Here is a 16,611-nt window from a genome sequence, read left to right as displayed (position 1 = left end):
ATAAAAAAAAATTGATGACCGAGGTATGACGTTACGCAAGTTGAATTGGACGGACTGGTCAGTCAGCTTCCAGTGCCATTTTTGTTAGTAGGGGATTTTAATGCCCACAGCTCTCTTTGGGGCTGTCGAAACTCAGATTAGGTACCATTGTCGAATTGACACTTAATCATTTTGATTTGTGTTTTTTAAATGATGATTCTCCGACATATCTCCATCCAGCCTCTGGTTCCATGATGGCTATCGATTTGTCTATTTGTTCACCAAATATTTTTATGGATTTTCAATGGAAAATTCATGGTGAACAATGTGGGAGTGACCACTTCCCTATTTTTACTGACATTGTCCAACCTTTGCCGGAGAGGGTTTCGAAATGGCAAGTTCACAAAGCAAATTGGGATTCTTTTTTAATTCAGTGTACGCACAATATTTCTGTTGAACATTTTCAGGATGCAGAGGATCCTGTGATTTTATTTACTTGCACATTGCTTGATATAGCTACCCATACAATACCAAAATCTGGTACGGAATATCGTAAGCATAATCCCTGGTTTAATGTAGACTGTAAAGAAGCTGTCAAGTGCCGTAAAAAGGACTTAAGAAAATTCAGGAAATACCCGACACAGGACAGTTTACGAATATATCACGAGATGCGGGCAAAGGCCCATAATGTTATTAAGAATAATAAACGACAATCTTGGACAAATTATGTTTCTAAAATGAATATTAAAACTCCCATGAATAAAGTGGGGGAGGTGGTAAGAAAAATAAGCAGAAAACACGTATGCTCTTCTGTAGCATATTTAACTAAAGCAAATGGTGTTAAATGTACAGCAAGACAGGACATTATGAATTTATTGGCTGAGGAATTTGGACATAATTCATCTTCCAATCACTACTCTCCTACATTTCAGGTTTATAAAAACCAAGCTGAGAGCCTGGCACTCATCTTTTTATCAAACAATGCAGAAGATTGATGTTCCATTTACTATAACTGAACTGAAAACTTCTCTCAGTAAATGCCATGATACGGCAGTTGGTCCAGATGAAATCCATTATCAATTTTTGAAACATGAAACATCTGCCAGAAGCATCTCTCTTCGTTTCAGTAGATGTTTTAAATAAAATCTGGAGAACTGGTGATTTTCCAGATGCTTGGTGTGAAGCCACCATTATTCCTGTTGCGAAATCTGGAAAGGATGCAACTAACCCAATAAATTATCATCCTATTTCTTTAACCAGTTGTCTTTGTAAAACCATGGAACAAATGATTAATGCCAGATTGGTTTGGTTCTCGGAGAAGAATGGATTGATATCCAAATTCCAAAGTGGTTTTCGTCCAAATCGAAGCACGACTGATCACCTCATTTGCCTTGAACCTTTCATTCGTGATGGTATTATTCGTTGTCTTCATGTGGTCTCGATTTTCTTTGATCTTGAAAAGGCTTATGATACTACATGGAAGTATGGTATTATGAGAGACCTTCACAATGTTGGGTTGAGGGGCAGGCTGCCCATTTACATTTGAAATTTTCTTTCCAATCGGGAGTTTCGAGTTCACCTCGGGTCGACGTTTTCGGATTTACATACTCAGGAAATGGGTGTTCCGCAAGGCAGCATCCTATCTGTTAATCTGTTCTTATTGAAGATAAATAGCATTGTTGACGTGGTAAGTCCTGGGTTTGATAGATCTTTGTTTGTGGATGACTTTTATATTTCTTGTTTGTCACAAAATATGTTGTTTATGGAAACAGTGTTGCAAAATTGTTTAAATAGAATTGAAAGTTGGGCTGATGAGAATGGTTTTCGCTTCTCTAAAACCAAGACTATGTGTGTTCATTTTTGTACTAAACGATCAGTTCACCCTGATCCTGAAGTTAAACTAAATGACACTATCATTCCTGTAGTTCAACAGACTAAATATCTTGGCCTAATTTTTGATAATAAACTTACTTTTAAGTCACATATTAAGTGAGGCGAAAATGCCTTAAAGCCTTAGCCCTGCTAAAGGTTGTGTTAAAAATGGATTGGGGTGCTGATCGCATTGTACTCCTCCACCTCTATATATCTCTAGTTACACCTAAACTGGATTATGGTTGTGCAGTTTATAGCTCTGCCCACAATTCTTACCTTGAAAAGTTGAAACCAATTCAGAATCAAGGTCTCCGACTTTGTCTAGGAGCATTTCGTACCTCTCCTATGCAGTCCCTTTATGTGGAGGCAAATGAATTACCATTACTTTTAAGATACGAGAAGTTATCTTCACTATGCAATTAAGCTAAAAAATAACTGTCACAATCCGATGTATGGTGGTACCTTTATGCCACAATATTCTAATTTCTACACTTGTAAGCCGTCAGCTATTAAACTTTTTGATTTACGTACTAAAGAAACTCTATTGCGCATACTCAGTACTACTAATATAGCTTCTTTCCGCATTCCTAATATTTCACCTTGGATGCTCGTTGACCCAGTATTTGATTTATCATTAAGGCCGTTTAAACAGAGTTGTACCAATGATTTAATCTTTTTGACCAAATTTGGAGAAATGAGGTATAAATACAGACATTATTGTGAGATCTATACAGATGGGTCGAAAGACCAGAATAAAGTAGGTGCAGCTTGTGCAAATGGCCCTCTTCAACGGCAAATTAGATTACCAGACAGTTCTTCTATTTATACAGCCGAGTTGTTTGCCCTGAAAATGGCTTTGGGTGTTATAGAGAACACTGCCCACAGATGTTTTGTTATTTATACAGGCTCTCTGTCTAGTTTGACAGCTTCGCAGGGCAAAACTTAAAAGTATCTGTTTATTGTTCAGCTTTTGGAAACTTTGTATAACATCAGTACATTAGGTAAGCAAGTAATATTTGCCTGGATCCCTCGTCATACAGGCATTAAGGAGAATGAAAAAGCTGACAAGTTGGCAAAAGAAGCTCTTGCTATGGATGTTACAGAAATAAACTTACCCTACACGGATCTAAAGCCAAAGATTAACAATTATTTTAGAAACATATGGCAAACATTATGGGATCTACATCCCAATAATAAACTTCATCAACATCAACCGCTCATTGAATCGCTTATCTTCTACCGCTAGCTAAGCGACGGGAAGACATTGTATTGACCCGCGCTCGTATAGGTCATTCACACTTGACACATGCATATTTTCTTGCAGCGGGCGCCCCGTCTTATTGTTTACCGTGTAACTGTGTACTTACAGTGAAACATGTCCTGCTTGAATGTGTTGATTTTGCTCACATTCAGGTGAATTTTTATGACATTCCTGATCTTAAGACATTGTTTAGAGATATTTCACGTTCCCGCATTATAAGTTTTCTTAAACAGATTAATCTTTTTATTAGATTTTAAGTAGGTATCTGTTTGAGTCCCATTCACAACAGTTATACCTTTGGGCAAGGTATTTTGTTCCAATTGCCTAGTCTTTTGGAGGAGACTTTCAGCTGTCAGGCCTGTGTAAGGGAGGGACACACCTTTTGTACGCTAACAAACCTGTTTCGTTTGTCATAAAGAGTTGGGATTTATCCCAGTGAAGTAGTCACATTCCTAAACTACTGATAGCTTGCTGTTTCACCTGTAATGCATGACATTGCGGTGGATTTTGTGTTATTGTACCAGGTAAATATTTGGAAACTGTTTGACACTTATATAACACTTATGTGTTGGTAGTGTCATTAATTTCTTGTCAATCAATCAATCAATCAACACACCTGAGTCAATTAATGAGGTCATTAGCAGCACTCTGGAGAACGTGACTACATACTGAGGAGGTAATCAATAGCCATTTGATTCAGGTGTGTTGGACCAGGGATAGATAAAAGATGAAGGACACTGGCCCTCGATAACTTGAGTTGAAGACCCCTGTTATATAGGCTTTGAAGGATTACGTCAAAACTATTTCACAGATTATTACCAAATTTGCACCACAAACAGAAGACTTCAGCTGAATTTTGGAGGTGATCTCGATCCGGATCTGGATTTTGGATGAAGAGTTCCCTTTATATAGGCTTTGAAGGATTACGTCAAAACTACTTCACAGATTCTCACCAAATTTGCACCACAGATAGATATTAGGGCATGGAAGACTCTACTGCTTTTTGGACTGGCGGACGTCAGAAATCTCTGATTGCTCTTGTTTTGCTTTTTCCTCCCACTCAAGGTCACCACAGCAGATCTAAGGTGGAGCTACATGTTGTTTTGGCACAGGTTTTATGATAGATGCCCTTCCTGATGCAGCTCCACATTACATGAAGAATGGGCAGTTGTGAATTTGAACCGGGAACCTTCCACACGGGAAACAAGCACATTTAACTGCTGGGCATTACAGTAATCAATTCTGGAGCCGGTGAAAACATAAATGGCCATCTCAAGATCATGTCTACTGAGGAAGGGCTTTACTTTAGCCAGAAGAGGAACCTGAAAAAATAAACTTGTTTTGACAACAGAGTTTATCTGTTGATCAAATCTCAAACACCTGTCAAATAACGCTCCTAAATTCAGAACAGCTGGCTTTAAAAAAATAGCTAGAACACCAAAGTTGGATGCTACAAAATTCAAAATGCATGAATGTCCAAACACAACAGTTTCAGTTTCACTGTCATTCAGGTAAAGAAAATTTTGTAACAGTCACTGCTTCATATCACAAATACTATCAAATAATGAATTCAAAGCATTGTTTCTATTAGTCCTCATGGGCAGATGGATTTGTGAATCATTTGCGTAACAATGAAAGGATGGATTGTACTTGGCTATGACTGACCCTCAAAGCAACATGTACAATGAAAACAGAAATGGGCCAAGAATAGAACTCTGTGGTGCTTATCACATCCTGAATCCTTATACTCACCTGTGAGCATCATCCCGACGACTCTTCTGGCACATCACAATGGCTACTTTACAGTTTGCTTTCCCAGCACCTGAGGGGACCAAAAGGACACTACAGCCTTATTACAAAATGGATGGAATTCATTTTTTTCCTCAAAAGTCTCCACTCACACCCCATTGATGACAACGTGAAAAAAGTTTTTTTTGTTTGTTTTTTTGTTGTTGTTGTTTTAGATTTTTGCAAAAAAAAAAAAAAAAAAACCTAAGAAATCACTTGTACATAAGTATTCACAGCCTTTGCCATGAAGCTCAAAATTGGGTTCAGGTGCATCCTGTCACCACTGATCATCCTTGAGATGTTTCTACAGCTTAATTGGAGTCCACCTGGGGTAAATTCAGTTGATTGGACATGATTTGTAAAGACACACACCTGTCTACATATAAGGTCCCACAATTGACAGTACATGTCAGAGCACAAACCAAGCATGAAGTCAACGGGATTGTCTGTAGACCTCTGAGACAAGATTGTCTCAAGGCACAAATCTGGGGAAGGGTAGAAAAACAATTCTGCAGTTTTGAAGGTCCCAATGAGCACAGTGGCCTCCATCATCCGTAAATGGAAGAAGTTTGGATCCACCAGGACTCTTCCTCGAGCTGGGCGACCGTCTAAACTGAGCAATCAGGGGAGAAGGGCCTTCATCATGGAAGTGACCAAGAAGCCAACGGTCACTCTGTCAGAGGTCCAGCATTCCTCTGTGGAGAGAGGAAAACTTTTCAGAAGGGCAACCATCTCTGCAGCAATCCACCAATCAGGCCTGTATGGTAGAGTGGCCAGACGGAAGCCACTCCTTAGTAAAAGGCACATGGCAGCCCACTTAGAGTTTGCCAAAAGGCCCCTGAAGGACTCTCAGACCATGAGAAAGAAAATGCTCTGGTCTGATGAGACAAAGACTGAACACTTTGATGTGAATGCCAGGCATCATGTTTGGAGGAAACGAGGCACCATCCCTGCAGTGAAGCATGGTGGCGCCAGCATGATGCTGTGGGGATGTTTTTCAGCAGCAGGAACTGGGAGACTAGTCAGGATTGAGGGAAAGATGAATGCAGAAATGTACAGAGACATCCTGGATGAAAACCTGCTCCAGAGCGCTGTTGGGCAAAACTGTTCAAACATAGGTGCACCACGCTTGTGGCATCATATTCAAGAAGACTTGAGGCTGTAATTGCTGCCAAAGTTGCATCGACAAAGTATTGCGCAAAGGCTATGAATAATATGTACATGTGATTTCTTAGCTTATTATTTTTAATAAATTTTCAAGAATTTAAATATTGAAATTAGAGAGCCTGAGTCAAGACCAAGACCAGACTAGAGTACTACAACACTATCCTGAAGTCAATCTTTTCATATGGAATAATATTAATAATATTAATAATCTTTATTTCGTCATTTAGTTGATGTTCTACTGTGGAGAAACAAACTTCTGTGCTTTCGTTCAAATGCAAAAACAAGTAGATCAGTGTGATCTATTACTTTTACAAGATAAACTAATGAAACATCACAGTAACAAAGAGCTGAAATGTGGTTTGAAAAGCAGACAGCTGATGGAATGATAAAGACCAAATCCAGCATAATTCGGAATTTCCTTAGCTGGGGGAAGGGAAGGGACTACCTCTGGACAGTCTCTAGATGTGACTCAGAAGTGCCCTTCCTGTTTGTACTTCTGTCCTTGACAGCCTGTCCCCTGAGGTGGGGACATATGGGCAGCAGACATCAACAGACTGAATATTTATCATAGAACAACCACAGCATGGACACTTGAACTGCACCAGCATTTCTCAATCCTGGTCCTCAGGACTGAAAGTACTGAACATTTTCTATGTGGCCTTGTTCTGCTCAGACCACATCAGCTCACTCAGGTGTGTTCAGCCAATCAACACCTGGATGAGCAATAGAATACACGTGAATTGTCTCATTATGGGATGTTGAAGCAGGGAGAAATGGAAAATGCGCATTATTGGGAGTCCCGAGGACTAGGATTGGAAAGCACTGAATGAAAAGCACTGGATTATTATCAATCAAGTGGCCACACAACCACAGACCAGGATGACAGGATCCCTTGATTTTATTGATTTTATCTGAGTTACATTGCTGCTACATCTTAAACATGCTGCAGATTCACCCTTTCCTTGGGAAACAAACACTCCTTCTGGACCTGAAAGTATCAATTGTCAGGTTTTTTTTTTTTCAGCAGAATTGCAACTTATTTTTCACCTGCAGCAGTTGTAGAAAGAGCTGCCAAGTCCACATTTTTCCCACAGAATTTGGTTACATTCAATTTGTTGGCAGAGGGTTGAGTTCTTGATGGTACATATTATTTTCTTGTCAACTCAGACATAATATGCCAGTAATTACTGAATCATCTGACATTTAAGTGATATTCCACAGTGACGTACTCACTTCTGTTGTATACTGTAAATGTAGCAGGTAGTTAGTCCTGATTGTGTACTTTCATAAATAATAATTACACTCCATTTTGCAGCTCCAGCCAAATAAGGAAAGCCTGTTTGTCCTGAGGGCACGTTACAGTCTCCTGTAACGTCTTGGGACATTTTAACACATGAAAGTCTGGAAGAAAATGTGAACCAAAGTTCATGTTTGTGTAGGTTTGGTCTGGTGTGTTTGGTTTCACACTGCACCGCTGCAGTCAGTCTGGTGTATAGTTCCATTTGAACACAGATAAAAACAGTTCAGTTTGAAAGGAGAAAAATTAATCAACAGATTCTGTCCATCATTTGGATAAATGGTCTCTGTTTGCCTGCTATGAGCCTTCATACATACAAGTCGAGTCCAGTCAGCGAGCTCAGTGGGTGTGTAGGATCATACAATTCTCAATTAAGTCAACGTTCGGATTTAAATCTGCACTGGTGGCATGGTACTTTCTCCCACATCAGCAGCACACTGTGGTACTTGTCAAAAGGTAAATACTTTTACTGGCTGCTAGCAAAATACAAAACACTGCAAACACACCAGACCATGGTTCCCTATGATCCGTTAAGAGACCACCTTTTCTGGTCGGACCGAATTTTGGTTCTTTGTTCCAGGCCGTGGTACACGCCAGCATTCACGCCGGCTTTTATGGCTCGGCCAAAATGAAAAGTAAGAAGGTCTGGACCAAACAAGGTGCGTGTGAAAGCACCATAGGCCTCCTGGTCCGGCACAGAAGACGAGCCCATGCTGTCAGTCACGTCCACGCATGTTGTTACTGCTGGAACAAAAACAAACCTCACCAGCCCTGTGATCACACAGACCTGACATTCAAACGTCTCAAAAAAAAAAAAAAACCCTCTATGGCAGCATCATTGCATTTTGTTTTACAAAAACTGGCACAGCATATTTTAGAAACCTATTTTTAATTCTACCTTTACCTAGCTTTTTCAAATTCCTAGACATGTTCCATGTAAAATACAGTCAGTGAATGAATAACTTCATCCTCTCCAAGTTGTTAACAATATAACTCAGTAATAATAAATGCTATCATCTCATAACACTCTGATTTAAAACAGCACAACATGAGGATAAAATGATTCAAAGTTGATTAACTTTAAAGCACCAGATCAACCCAAAAAGCACCTTTGTTTTGGTTGTGTATTACACAAGGTGTACTGCCAGCTGCTGGACAAGTATGGGACTGTTGCATGGAATAATCTTGTCATCACATGCATGATAGAAATTAGGAACATGTGTGGGTGAAGTTTCATGTATCTTGAAATTAGCTTGTTTGTCAGTTTCTGCCATTTACAAAGCCTCAGTCTGGTGGCCACTGCTCATCCCCCACAATGCCCTAAAACTGTACTTTTACATGAAATATTAAGCAATGACAAAGACATTTCCATTTAAAGGTGTCATCTTGAGTGAAAATAACCCATGAACACAGACGATAACCCTATTTTGACTTCTGCTTCTGTTGCTTTAAAGGTTCAGTGTGTAGGGTTTAGTGTCATCTAGGGGCGAGGCTGCACTTTGCATTATGCCGTCCTCTGTCACAATTGTTTCCTTCACATTTTTTTTGATGATGAGATTCACACTCCCTTGCCTTCTGTTGTGATAAGTAATATTTATGATGATGCTCCATTTCACAAATAATTAGGGTTCTTAAACTTGTTAGCCTGCATCAACAACCAGTAGGCTGTGTATAGGGGAGCAACCACTGATTCCTCTTCTTTTTTTCTTCAGTGTTCCAGCTACCTAGCAAAATTCAAAAGGCAGACTAAGTCCCTTTTGGACTACTGTATCAACATGGCGGCCTCCATGAGGGGACAGCTCCCCTGTAGATATGAAGAGCTCATTCTAGGCCAATGAAAACACTTCAAATCACTGCTGCAGGTAATTACACACGAATGAACAGATGGCTATGAATACTATAATTTAATTTCTGCTAATAAATGCTTCTAAATCCTACACACTGTGGCTTTAAATAAAAAGGGGACGTCCTCCATCTCCCCCAAGCTCACTTAGCTCAGTGCATGTCCTTCATGCACAGTCACAGAATTTTCCAGACTGCAAGGAGAGGGAAAAAAAAAAAAATCAACCCAGAATGCACAAACATTAGCATTTTATTAATTTTGACAGAGGTGACAGTCCTTTCAATAACTTATCCGGAATTAGGTTGTTTATAATTTTAACCATAAGTCAAAACTGTCTGCCAGTGCATGACTCGTGTGATACGCCTGCAAATCTGTCTGGTGTGAAAAAAAATATATTTTTTCTCCCTCTTCCTTTCTGTCTGGGAGCCAGCTCTCCTCTGCTGGCAGAGGATTGAGTGCTACCTAAAACATGTAACAGGCAGGCACTAAAATCTATGACTTCAGACTTTACAAATGTTTTTAACTGTTAAGCTTTATTCACTATGCCCGCAAAAATATGTTATTGGTCTAAAAGTTATCGGAACTAAATTCATCAGAAGCAAATTGGTCCACTGATGGTTTTCAAGTTATCTGAAAAGCTAATCCGGAAGTGCCCACCACTGGTTACAAAGGAGACAGAGCTGGAAATAGGTTTGTCAGCGAACCACTGAAAAGTCAGGCAAAAACTAATGGTGCACCCCCTATGGTGGTACGTAAGTACCTACTGTATTTTCTGAAGTATAAGTTGCGTTTGGGTTTTTTTTTTTACTAGTTTGGGAGGTACTGTGACGTATATGCTGGTGCAACTTGTATACAAAAAAATTGCACATATGTTAATAAAATGTACACGACAACAGTACACAAAAATAATATTTGAAGAGCTGATAATATAGAAAAAAGGTATGAGTTATATATGCTTTTTTTCCTCTTCAAGAGGCATTTTTTTAACAGGTGCGACTTATACTCTGGAAAATATGGTATGTGTGGCAGGGAGAACTGTGAGACTTTGAGGATCTTAACTTGAAATACAAACTACATTTTCCTGTAAAGTACAAAAAAAAAACAGATTTTGCACAATAGGACCTGTTTACATTAACTGTAACTGGCATAAAAGCAGAGAGAGAGAGCGAGAGAGAGAGAGAGAAGTTGTTAATCTCTTCTGCTGAATCAGAACAAGGAAATAAAAGTTCATAAAAAATATCCAAGTAAAAACTCTACCACTGGATAAAGTTACAAGCTGCTGTGTGACCACAGGATGAAATAACGTGAGTGTGATCATAAAATGAACCGCTATCAAACAAAATGAGCCACTTGTGTTATTTGAAGGCTTTCCTTTTGTCATTTCTGTTCTTGCACAGAAAAAACAACCAGAGCACAGCCACCACAGCACTCCCTCCATCTGAACAACTCACCCGACACCCAGTAAAAACATTTACCGCGTTTACTTCACATCGTAGAACCTGTAAACAAAAGCATGTCATTTTAATGACCCTTACTCATCCATCCGGCTACGTGACAACTGGCAACAGACAGAGAGAGAGAGAGAGAGCTGCGTGGAGAAGAAAGGTAAAGCGACAGCAGTGAAAGAAGTGGGCCGAGCTCTGAGGTCACTTCATTTCTCCAGAGCGCACGATCAGTGAACACACAGAACAGGATTAACTTATCTCCACTTCACCAACCTCGAAACACCAACACACAAGGTAAGAAAAACTACATTTTGATCCTCCCCCCAATCAAATAGCCTATTATTTCATAATTACCCCCAGAAAATTTAAATAAGAAACATTTTAATTTTGTTTTAGCACCATGCTGTTTAGATTGTGCTTTAGTTTCCTTATTTTATGGAGAGTTGTGTTTTTCCAGCAGTCAGCGGTTAACTTTATTGCCAATAGTCAGAGTCCTGCTCAGAATATTTTATGGCATTACTATAATCACACTGAGGTATTGACAAGCTAAGCTTAACAAGCTGTGTTTGCAGATTTGTTTTCCTTGAAGTCAGTACCATTCTATGACACAAAAAACTTTATTACTTTCACTACAGCGTTTAACCACCTACAACTAAATATAAAAAACTCTCAGTGAAGTAGATTTGTGTGTGTGTGTAGGTGATGTCATCCAGACGGTACATCATCAGAATCCAAATCGTCATCTGTATATACACATTAAATCAGACAAAACATAACATACCTATTTTTAATCACTGTTAAACAGATTCTAATAAAACATGTTGTGTTTGCAGATTTATGTTTTTCTAACTCAATACTTTGTCAGTATTATTACTTTCTGCATAGTTTTAACCACAGGTACCTGAACAAAAATTATATATATATATATATATATATATATAATTTAAATTATTATTAATATTCCCCCCAACACACACATGCACGTCTTTTGCAAACAAACACCACTAGAATCTATTTTAAACACTGTAATTTATCGAAAACTCTAACTTCTTATTGAACAAAATAAATAAAGAGATAAATCACCTTTACAGTGAAATCATTAAAAGTGACACGCATCATGTATCTTAATTTCTTTTCCTCCTCACAAACCTGTCCATGTTCTGCTGGTCGTGCTCACGGCAATGATCATCATCAATGCTGCGAGATACAATTGACGGTTTCCAGCCCAAAATGCACACAAAAGTATACAACAATAAAAATTATAGTTATTCAATAAATAAGTATTATAATTACAATATTTTAATTAGTGTATCATAAAAAGCAATGCAGCTGGCTCGTGAAGCACAGGGTGCATAAATATCCTACAGCAACAAACAAAATTCATTCGATGGTTGTTTATAAAACTGTCTACTGTATATTGACATAAAGTTAATAAAAAACACAAAATTCTTGTTTTCAATCATTGTAAAACAAATTCTAGTGATGCATGTCAGTAACTCCAGATAGCATCTTAAGCTGTGATTTGTCCTGCGTTTAAGGGCAGGAAACTTGTAAAAGGTCCACTTCCAGCCCCCTGACAGCTGTGGAATACTTGACATATTTCTAAATGTTCCATTGAACATCTGTTCCACAAAGTGCTGCTTCCCCACATCACCAGACATCAATTATATAACAAACCTGGACAATTTATAAAACTCTGTCATGGTAACTTCATCCTTTTGCGTCATTTTCTGAAAGAAGGAACTGTCCAAATTCTTTCAGTTCAGCTTCTAAAATGTGAATATTTTTTGTTTTGTTTCTCACTTGTTTCTTTCCTTCTCACAGACAATAACCTGAATATCTGTGGGTTGTAGACAAAACAAGACATCTGAGGATCCCGTGTTGGGCTTTAATAAACATTTTTCACCATTTTCTGACATTTTATGGACCAAACGACCAATCAATTAATGAAGAAAATCATCAAATGATTATTCAAATATGAAAATAACCCTTAGCTGCGGCGTTAACACACACCCACACTGTCCTCTGTACTTTACTCGTCCTCATGGGATCAAGCGGAGAAGGTCACAGGTTCAATATTCAGGCAAAATTTCCTGAATATTCGTTTTGTGAATTATTTTGTAAACTGTGTTGGTAGCATGGCCCAAGCAGAGGGTCACCCCTTTGAGTCTGGTCTGCTTGAGGTTTCTTCCTCAAATCATAAGAGGGAGTTTTCCTTACAACTGTTGCCTGTGTGCTTGCTCTGGGGGTTGGTAAGGTTAGACCTTACTTGTGTGAAGTGCCTTGAGGCAACTTTGTTGTGATATGGCACTATATAAATGAAAATAAATTGAAATTAAATTGAAGACATTGGGTGAGATGGTATTTTTGCAAGTTGGTCCGGCTGTGCATGGTGGCACCCTGACATCGAACGTGATGGATCATTTTAAGACAATACAACCATTTACAATATTTCTCCAGACAGGACAGGCAACCAATATGCAACCGACAAGCGAGACAGGCTGGGGAACATTTCACCTGCTGCAATAAAAGCAACATCTTGGGATATCACCTCTCATCATCTATCCCTGCCCTTCGTTCCCCTCTAACCTTAAACTGAGCCTTTAAAAAACAAACAAAAACAAGAAGCGTAGCCTGCGTGGAGCTGCATGCCTGCACAAATTAGATCAGTGCTTTGAAAAGGTCACAGATGACGACTAGCAGATGTGCCGCACGTGAACAGCTCCATTTGGCTTGATGATGATGTATTTCGGGGTAAACATCACAGACTTTTACCTGGCTGCTCTTCACGTCTCGTTGTCTCAGTTCTGTCTGCAGAGATTAGTTATGTCCACACATTTCAGACAGACAGAGCTTAAGTCATGAGGGAAATCATGCAGACGAGATTCCTTTGATGCAGGACAGAAATAATACTTCATCCACATTGAAATAAAAATAGACTCGTGGTTTATGTTCTCGCCCTGCTCAACTCCTAAATTACTACATGAAATCCCACAAACTGAAGGTTGACTTGCAGTAAATTAACACTTCTCTTTATGTTTTTTTTCTGTAGCGCTGCTTTTAATGGAGGAATACGATTACTACGAGGATGACTCCAGCTTCAATGACAGTTACGATTACAGCGCCGAGCACTCCGTCTGTGACAAAGAGGCTGTTCGCTCTTTTGCAGGCGTCTTCCTCCCGGCCATCTACACCGTCGCTCTTGTGGTTGGCTTAGCTGGGAACGGCCTGGTAGTTGTAGTCTATGCCTCGCCCTTACGGCGGCGAACACTGACTGATGTGTGCATCTTGAACCTTGCCATTTCCGACTTGCTGCTGCTGCTCACCCTGCCGTTCTGGGCGGCCGACGCGGTCCATGGCTGGATGTTGGGAACAGCAGCCTGCAAAATGACCTCCTTCCTCTACAGCACCAATTTCAGCTGTGGCATGCTGTTCCTGGCGTGCATCAGCGTGGACCGTTATTACGCGGTAGCCCATAACACAACAAGACGAACATGGACAAGCCCTCAGGTAAGGAGACAGCGGCTTGTGGTGTGTGTCGTCTTGTGGGCTGCAGCTGGTTTCCTTGGCCTTCCTGAACTCGTCTTCTCCAGGACGAAGCATTCACATCACAGAATCAGCTGCACTGCTTTCTATCCTCCTGACATGGCCCGACCTGCAAAAGCTGCTCTGGAACTGCTCGAAGTAATCCTCAGATTCTTGGTACCGTTCCTCGTCATGGTAGTGTGCTACTGCTGGGTGGGGCGGGCGCTGACTCGTGCAGAAGGAATTCGGCGAGACAGAAAGTGGCGCGCCCTGCGGGTGCTGCTGGCTGTGGTGGCTGTGTTCCTGATCACCCAGCTGCCCTACAACATGGTCAAGCTGTGCCGAGCACTGGACGTCATCTACATCCTCGTGACGGACTGTGACACCAGCAAAGGTCTGGACCACGCCCGCCAAGTGACAGAGAGCTTGGCGCTGATCCACGCCTGCATCAACCCCATTCTCTACACCTTCTTTGGAACTACATTCAAAGGACATGTCCTCAAGGCTGCCAAGCAACTCGGGCTGTGGCTCGGGAGACACCCGCAACCCGTCAACGAGGAGCCGGCGGTGGAAATCGCACTCAACACACACACTCAGAAACACTCGCAGTCTGATTCAGAAGACCAAGACACCAGCACCTTTACTATTTAAGACTCTAAACCTTCATCTAAACACCTCTGTAACTTTTTATTTACGTATATATTCATGTACATATCTTAAATTATCTATGACTTTAATATAATACAAAATGGACATTAATAACATTCTCAGCTTTGTATCAGTGTAAATACTGTTAGTTTATATGCGCTAGGCACAGAGTCTCACCAACCCTGCTCCTGAAGATCACCTTCTCTGCATGTTTTCCATTTGTACCTGCTGCCACCAGCTGATTAGTCAAACCTGGAGATTCCTAGCTCTTAATATGCTGAGCACACATGACTTATTAGACCTCCAGGAGCACCATTGGTGGCCCCAGTTGTAGAAGATTCTCTATGTGGTACTCGAACTTTGATGCATGGTGCCATTACTCAAGATTTAAGCCAGGTACAGCGAGTACAAATAATAACATGAGTACAGTTCTCGACTCATGGCATAAAGAGAACACACTGCAACTTATGCAAGTATTTATTTTAATCACCATATTTTCTGGAGTATACGTTACAGGTTTTTTGTTCATTTTTACTAGTTTGGGAAGCCCTGTGACGTATACACTGGTATGACTTGTACTCTAGAAAACACAGTAATTAAAAGGCTTGCAGAGCTCTTTTGAAATAAAAAAATTTCAAAATTATTAAATAAGATCTATTTGCATTTTGCACTAAAACCTACCAGAAGCCCAACAATATCTGAATTGTGCATAGGGTTTGTATTACTGTGTTAGGTTTTATAGGACTACATCTACAACAGTGAGTTCTCCTCAATTTATTCCCCTCTGATCCACTTAAAATAGCTCACTAAGACCTTAAATTCAATGCAGTATAAACCATGTTTACCAATTGCAGCAATAATTAGTTTCCTTCTCGTGTGAGAAGCAGGTTTTCTTAAGTAAATCCTTCTCTGGTCCACTCCCCCACAAAACTGTATTCACTGGTGAAGCAACAGGCAAAAGCTACACGTGCCCAAATCACTGCCACAGTAGCCGGTCACTCCTTCACAGTCATCAAAGGTGTCTTGGTGGCTTTCCTTGATAATCTCTGTTAATCCCCAAAATGTGAATCTGTTGCAAATCGTGAATTATCCGCAAACCGTGAATTACAAAACATGAATACTGAAAAATTATCTCACGAAACGTGAAAATCATTAATGGAGCAAACTACAAGAACAAGACATAAAATGCGTACATTTTCCAAAATATATTCAACTAATCAACAACTCATGCACTTTTTTGTTAATTTTACTATTTATTCTGCCATGCTAAAGCCACACTTGAGTAAGCGAAAAATACATGTATACATATGCACATTAGGCATATATGCCCATTAGCAATGTGTGGAATGCTTAGAATGAGAACTGATAATTAAAGCAGGAGAAATATTTCCATTTTATAATTTAATATATTTTAATCCTAAATTTATCAAATGCCCAGTTGTAAAGATGTAGTGAATACTATATCACATAGTGAATTTAAGCCCGCCAATACGTTACAAAATATGGATACAACCACCATATAAATAGTATGATTGAGAGAAAATTATATTTTTCAAATAAATAGCATTTTTTTCCTCAAAAACAATGAGCTACAGCTATACAAGTAGCTGTAAAAGTATGTTTATGATAGAAAAACTGAGGAGTTGGAGTGCTACTTGAAACTATACCTGTTTTAAGATGGTGCTCTTTGGTAGAGGGCTTGTTCAAATAAGTATTGTATTCATGTGTATCATACAACGTATTACATTACCACATTAAAAGCTGCCACACCGTTTGACTGATAGCC

The 16,611-nt window shown here is 39.7% G+C and overlaps 2 protein-coding genes across 3 annotated transcripts in view; one reads left to right on the top strand and one right to left on the bottom strand.

Moving 5' to 3' along the window:
- acad11 (acyl-CoA dehydrogenase family, member 11) overlaps nt 1–16,611 on the bottom strand; it is an 86,170-nt gene that overhangs the window by 15,813 nt on the left and 53,746 nt on the right. For both annotated transcript variants that reach the window (XM_034168515.1, XM_034168506.1), the window contains one exon: nt 4,865–4,934. In XM_034168515.1, the coding sequence (XP_034024406.1) occupies nt 4,865–4,934 (70 nt within the window). The remainder of the gene's footprint in view (nt 1–4,864; nt 4,935–16,611) is intronic.
- On the top strand, nt 10,675–16,107 carry ackr4b (atypical chemokine receptor 4b). The gene is made up of 2 exons (XM_034168539.1): nt 10,675–10,946; nt 13,705–16,107. The coding sequence occupies exon 2, from the start codon at nt 13,716–13,718 to the stop codon at nt 14,826–14,828; it is 1,113 nt and encodes a 370-aa protein (XP_034024430.1). The 5' UTR covers nt 10,675–10,946; nt 13,705–13,715; the 3' UTR covers nt 14,829–16,107.

The sequence above is a fragment of the Thalassophryne amazonica genome, chromosome 1 (assembly GCF_902500255.1).
Source record: "Thalassophryne amazonica chromosome 1, fThaAma1.1, whole genome shotgun sequence".
Taxonomy (NCBI): Eukaryota; Metazoa; Chordata; class Actinopteri; order Batrachoidiformes; family Batrachoididae; genus Thalassophryne; species Thalassophryne amazonica.
The sequence above is the reverse complement of the archived record's forward strand: the minus strand, read 5'-3'. Positions and strand labels throughout refer to the sequence as shown.

Bases quoted from the DNA above. Each gene is read 5' to 3' on its own strand.
- ackr4b (XM_034168539.1), top strand. From the start codon at position 13,716: ATGGAGGAATACGATTACTACGAGGATGACTCCAGCTTCAATGACAGT.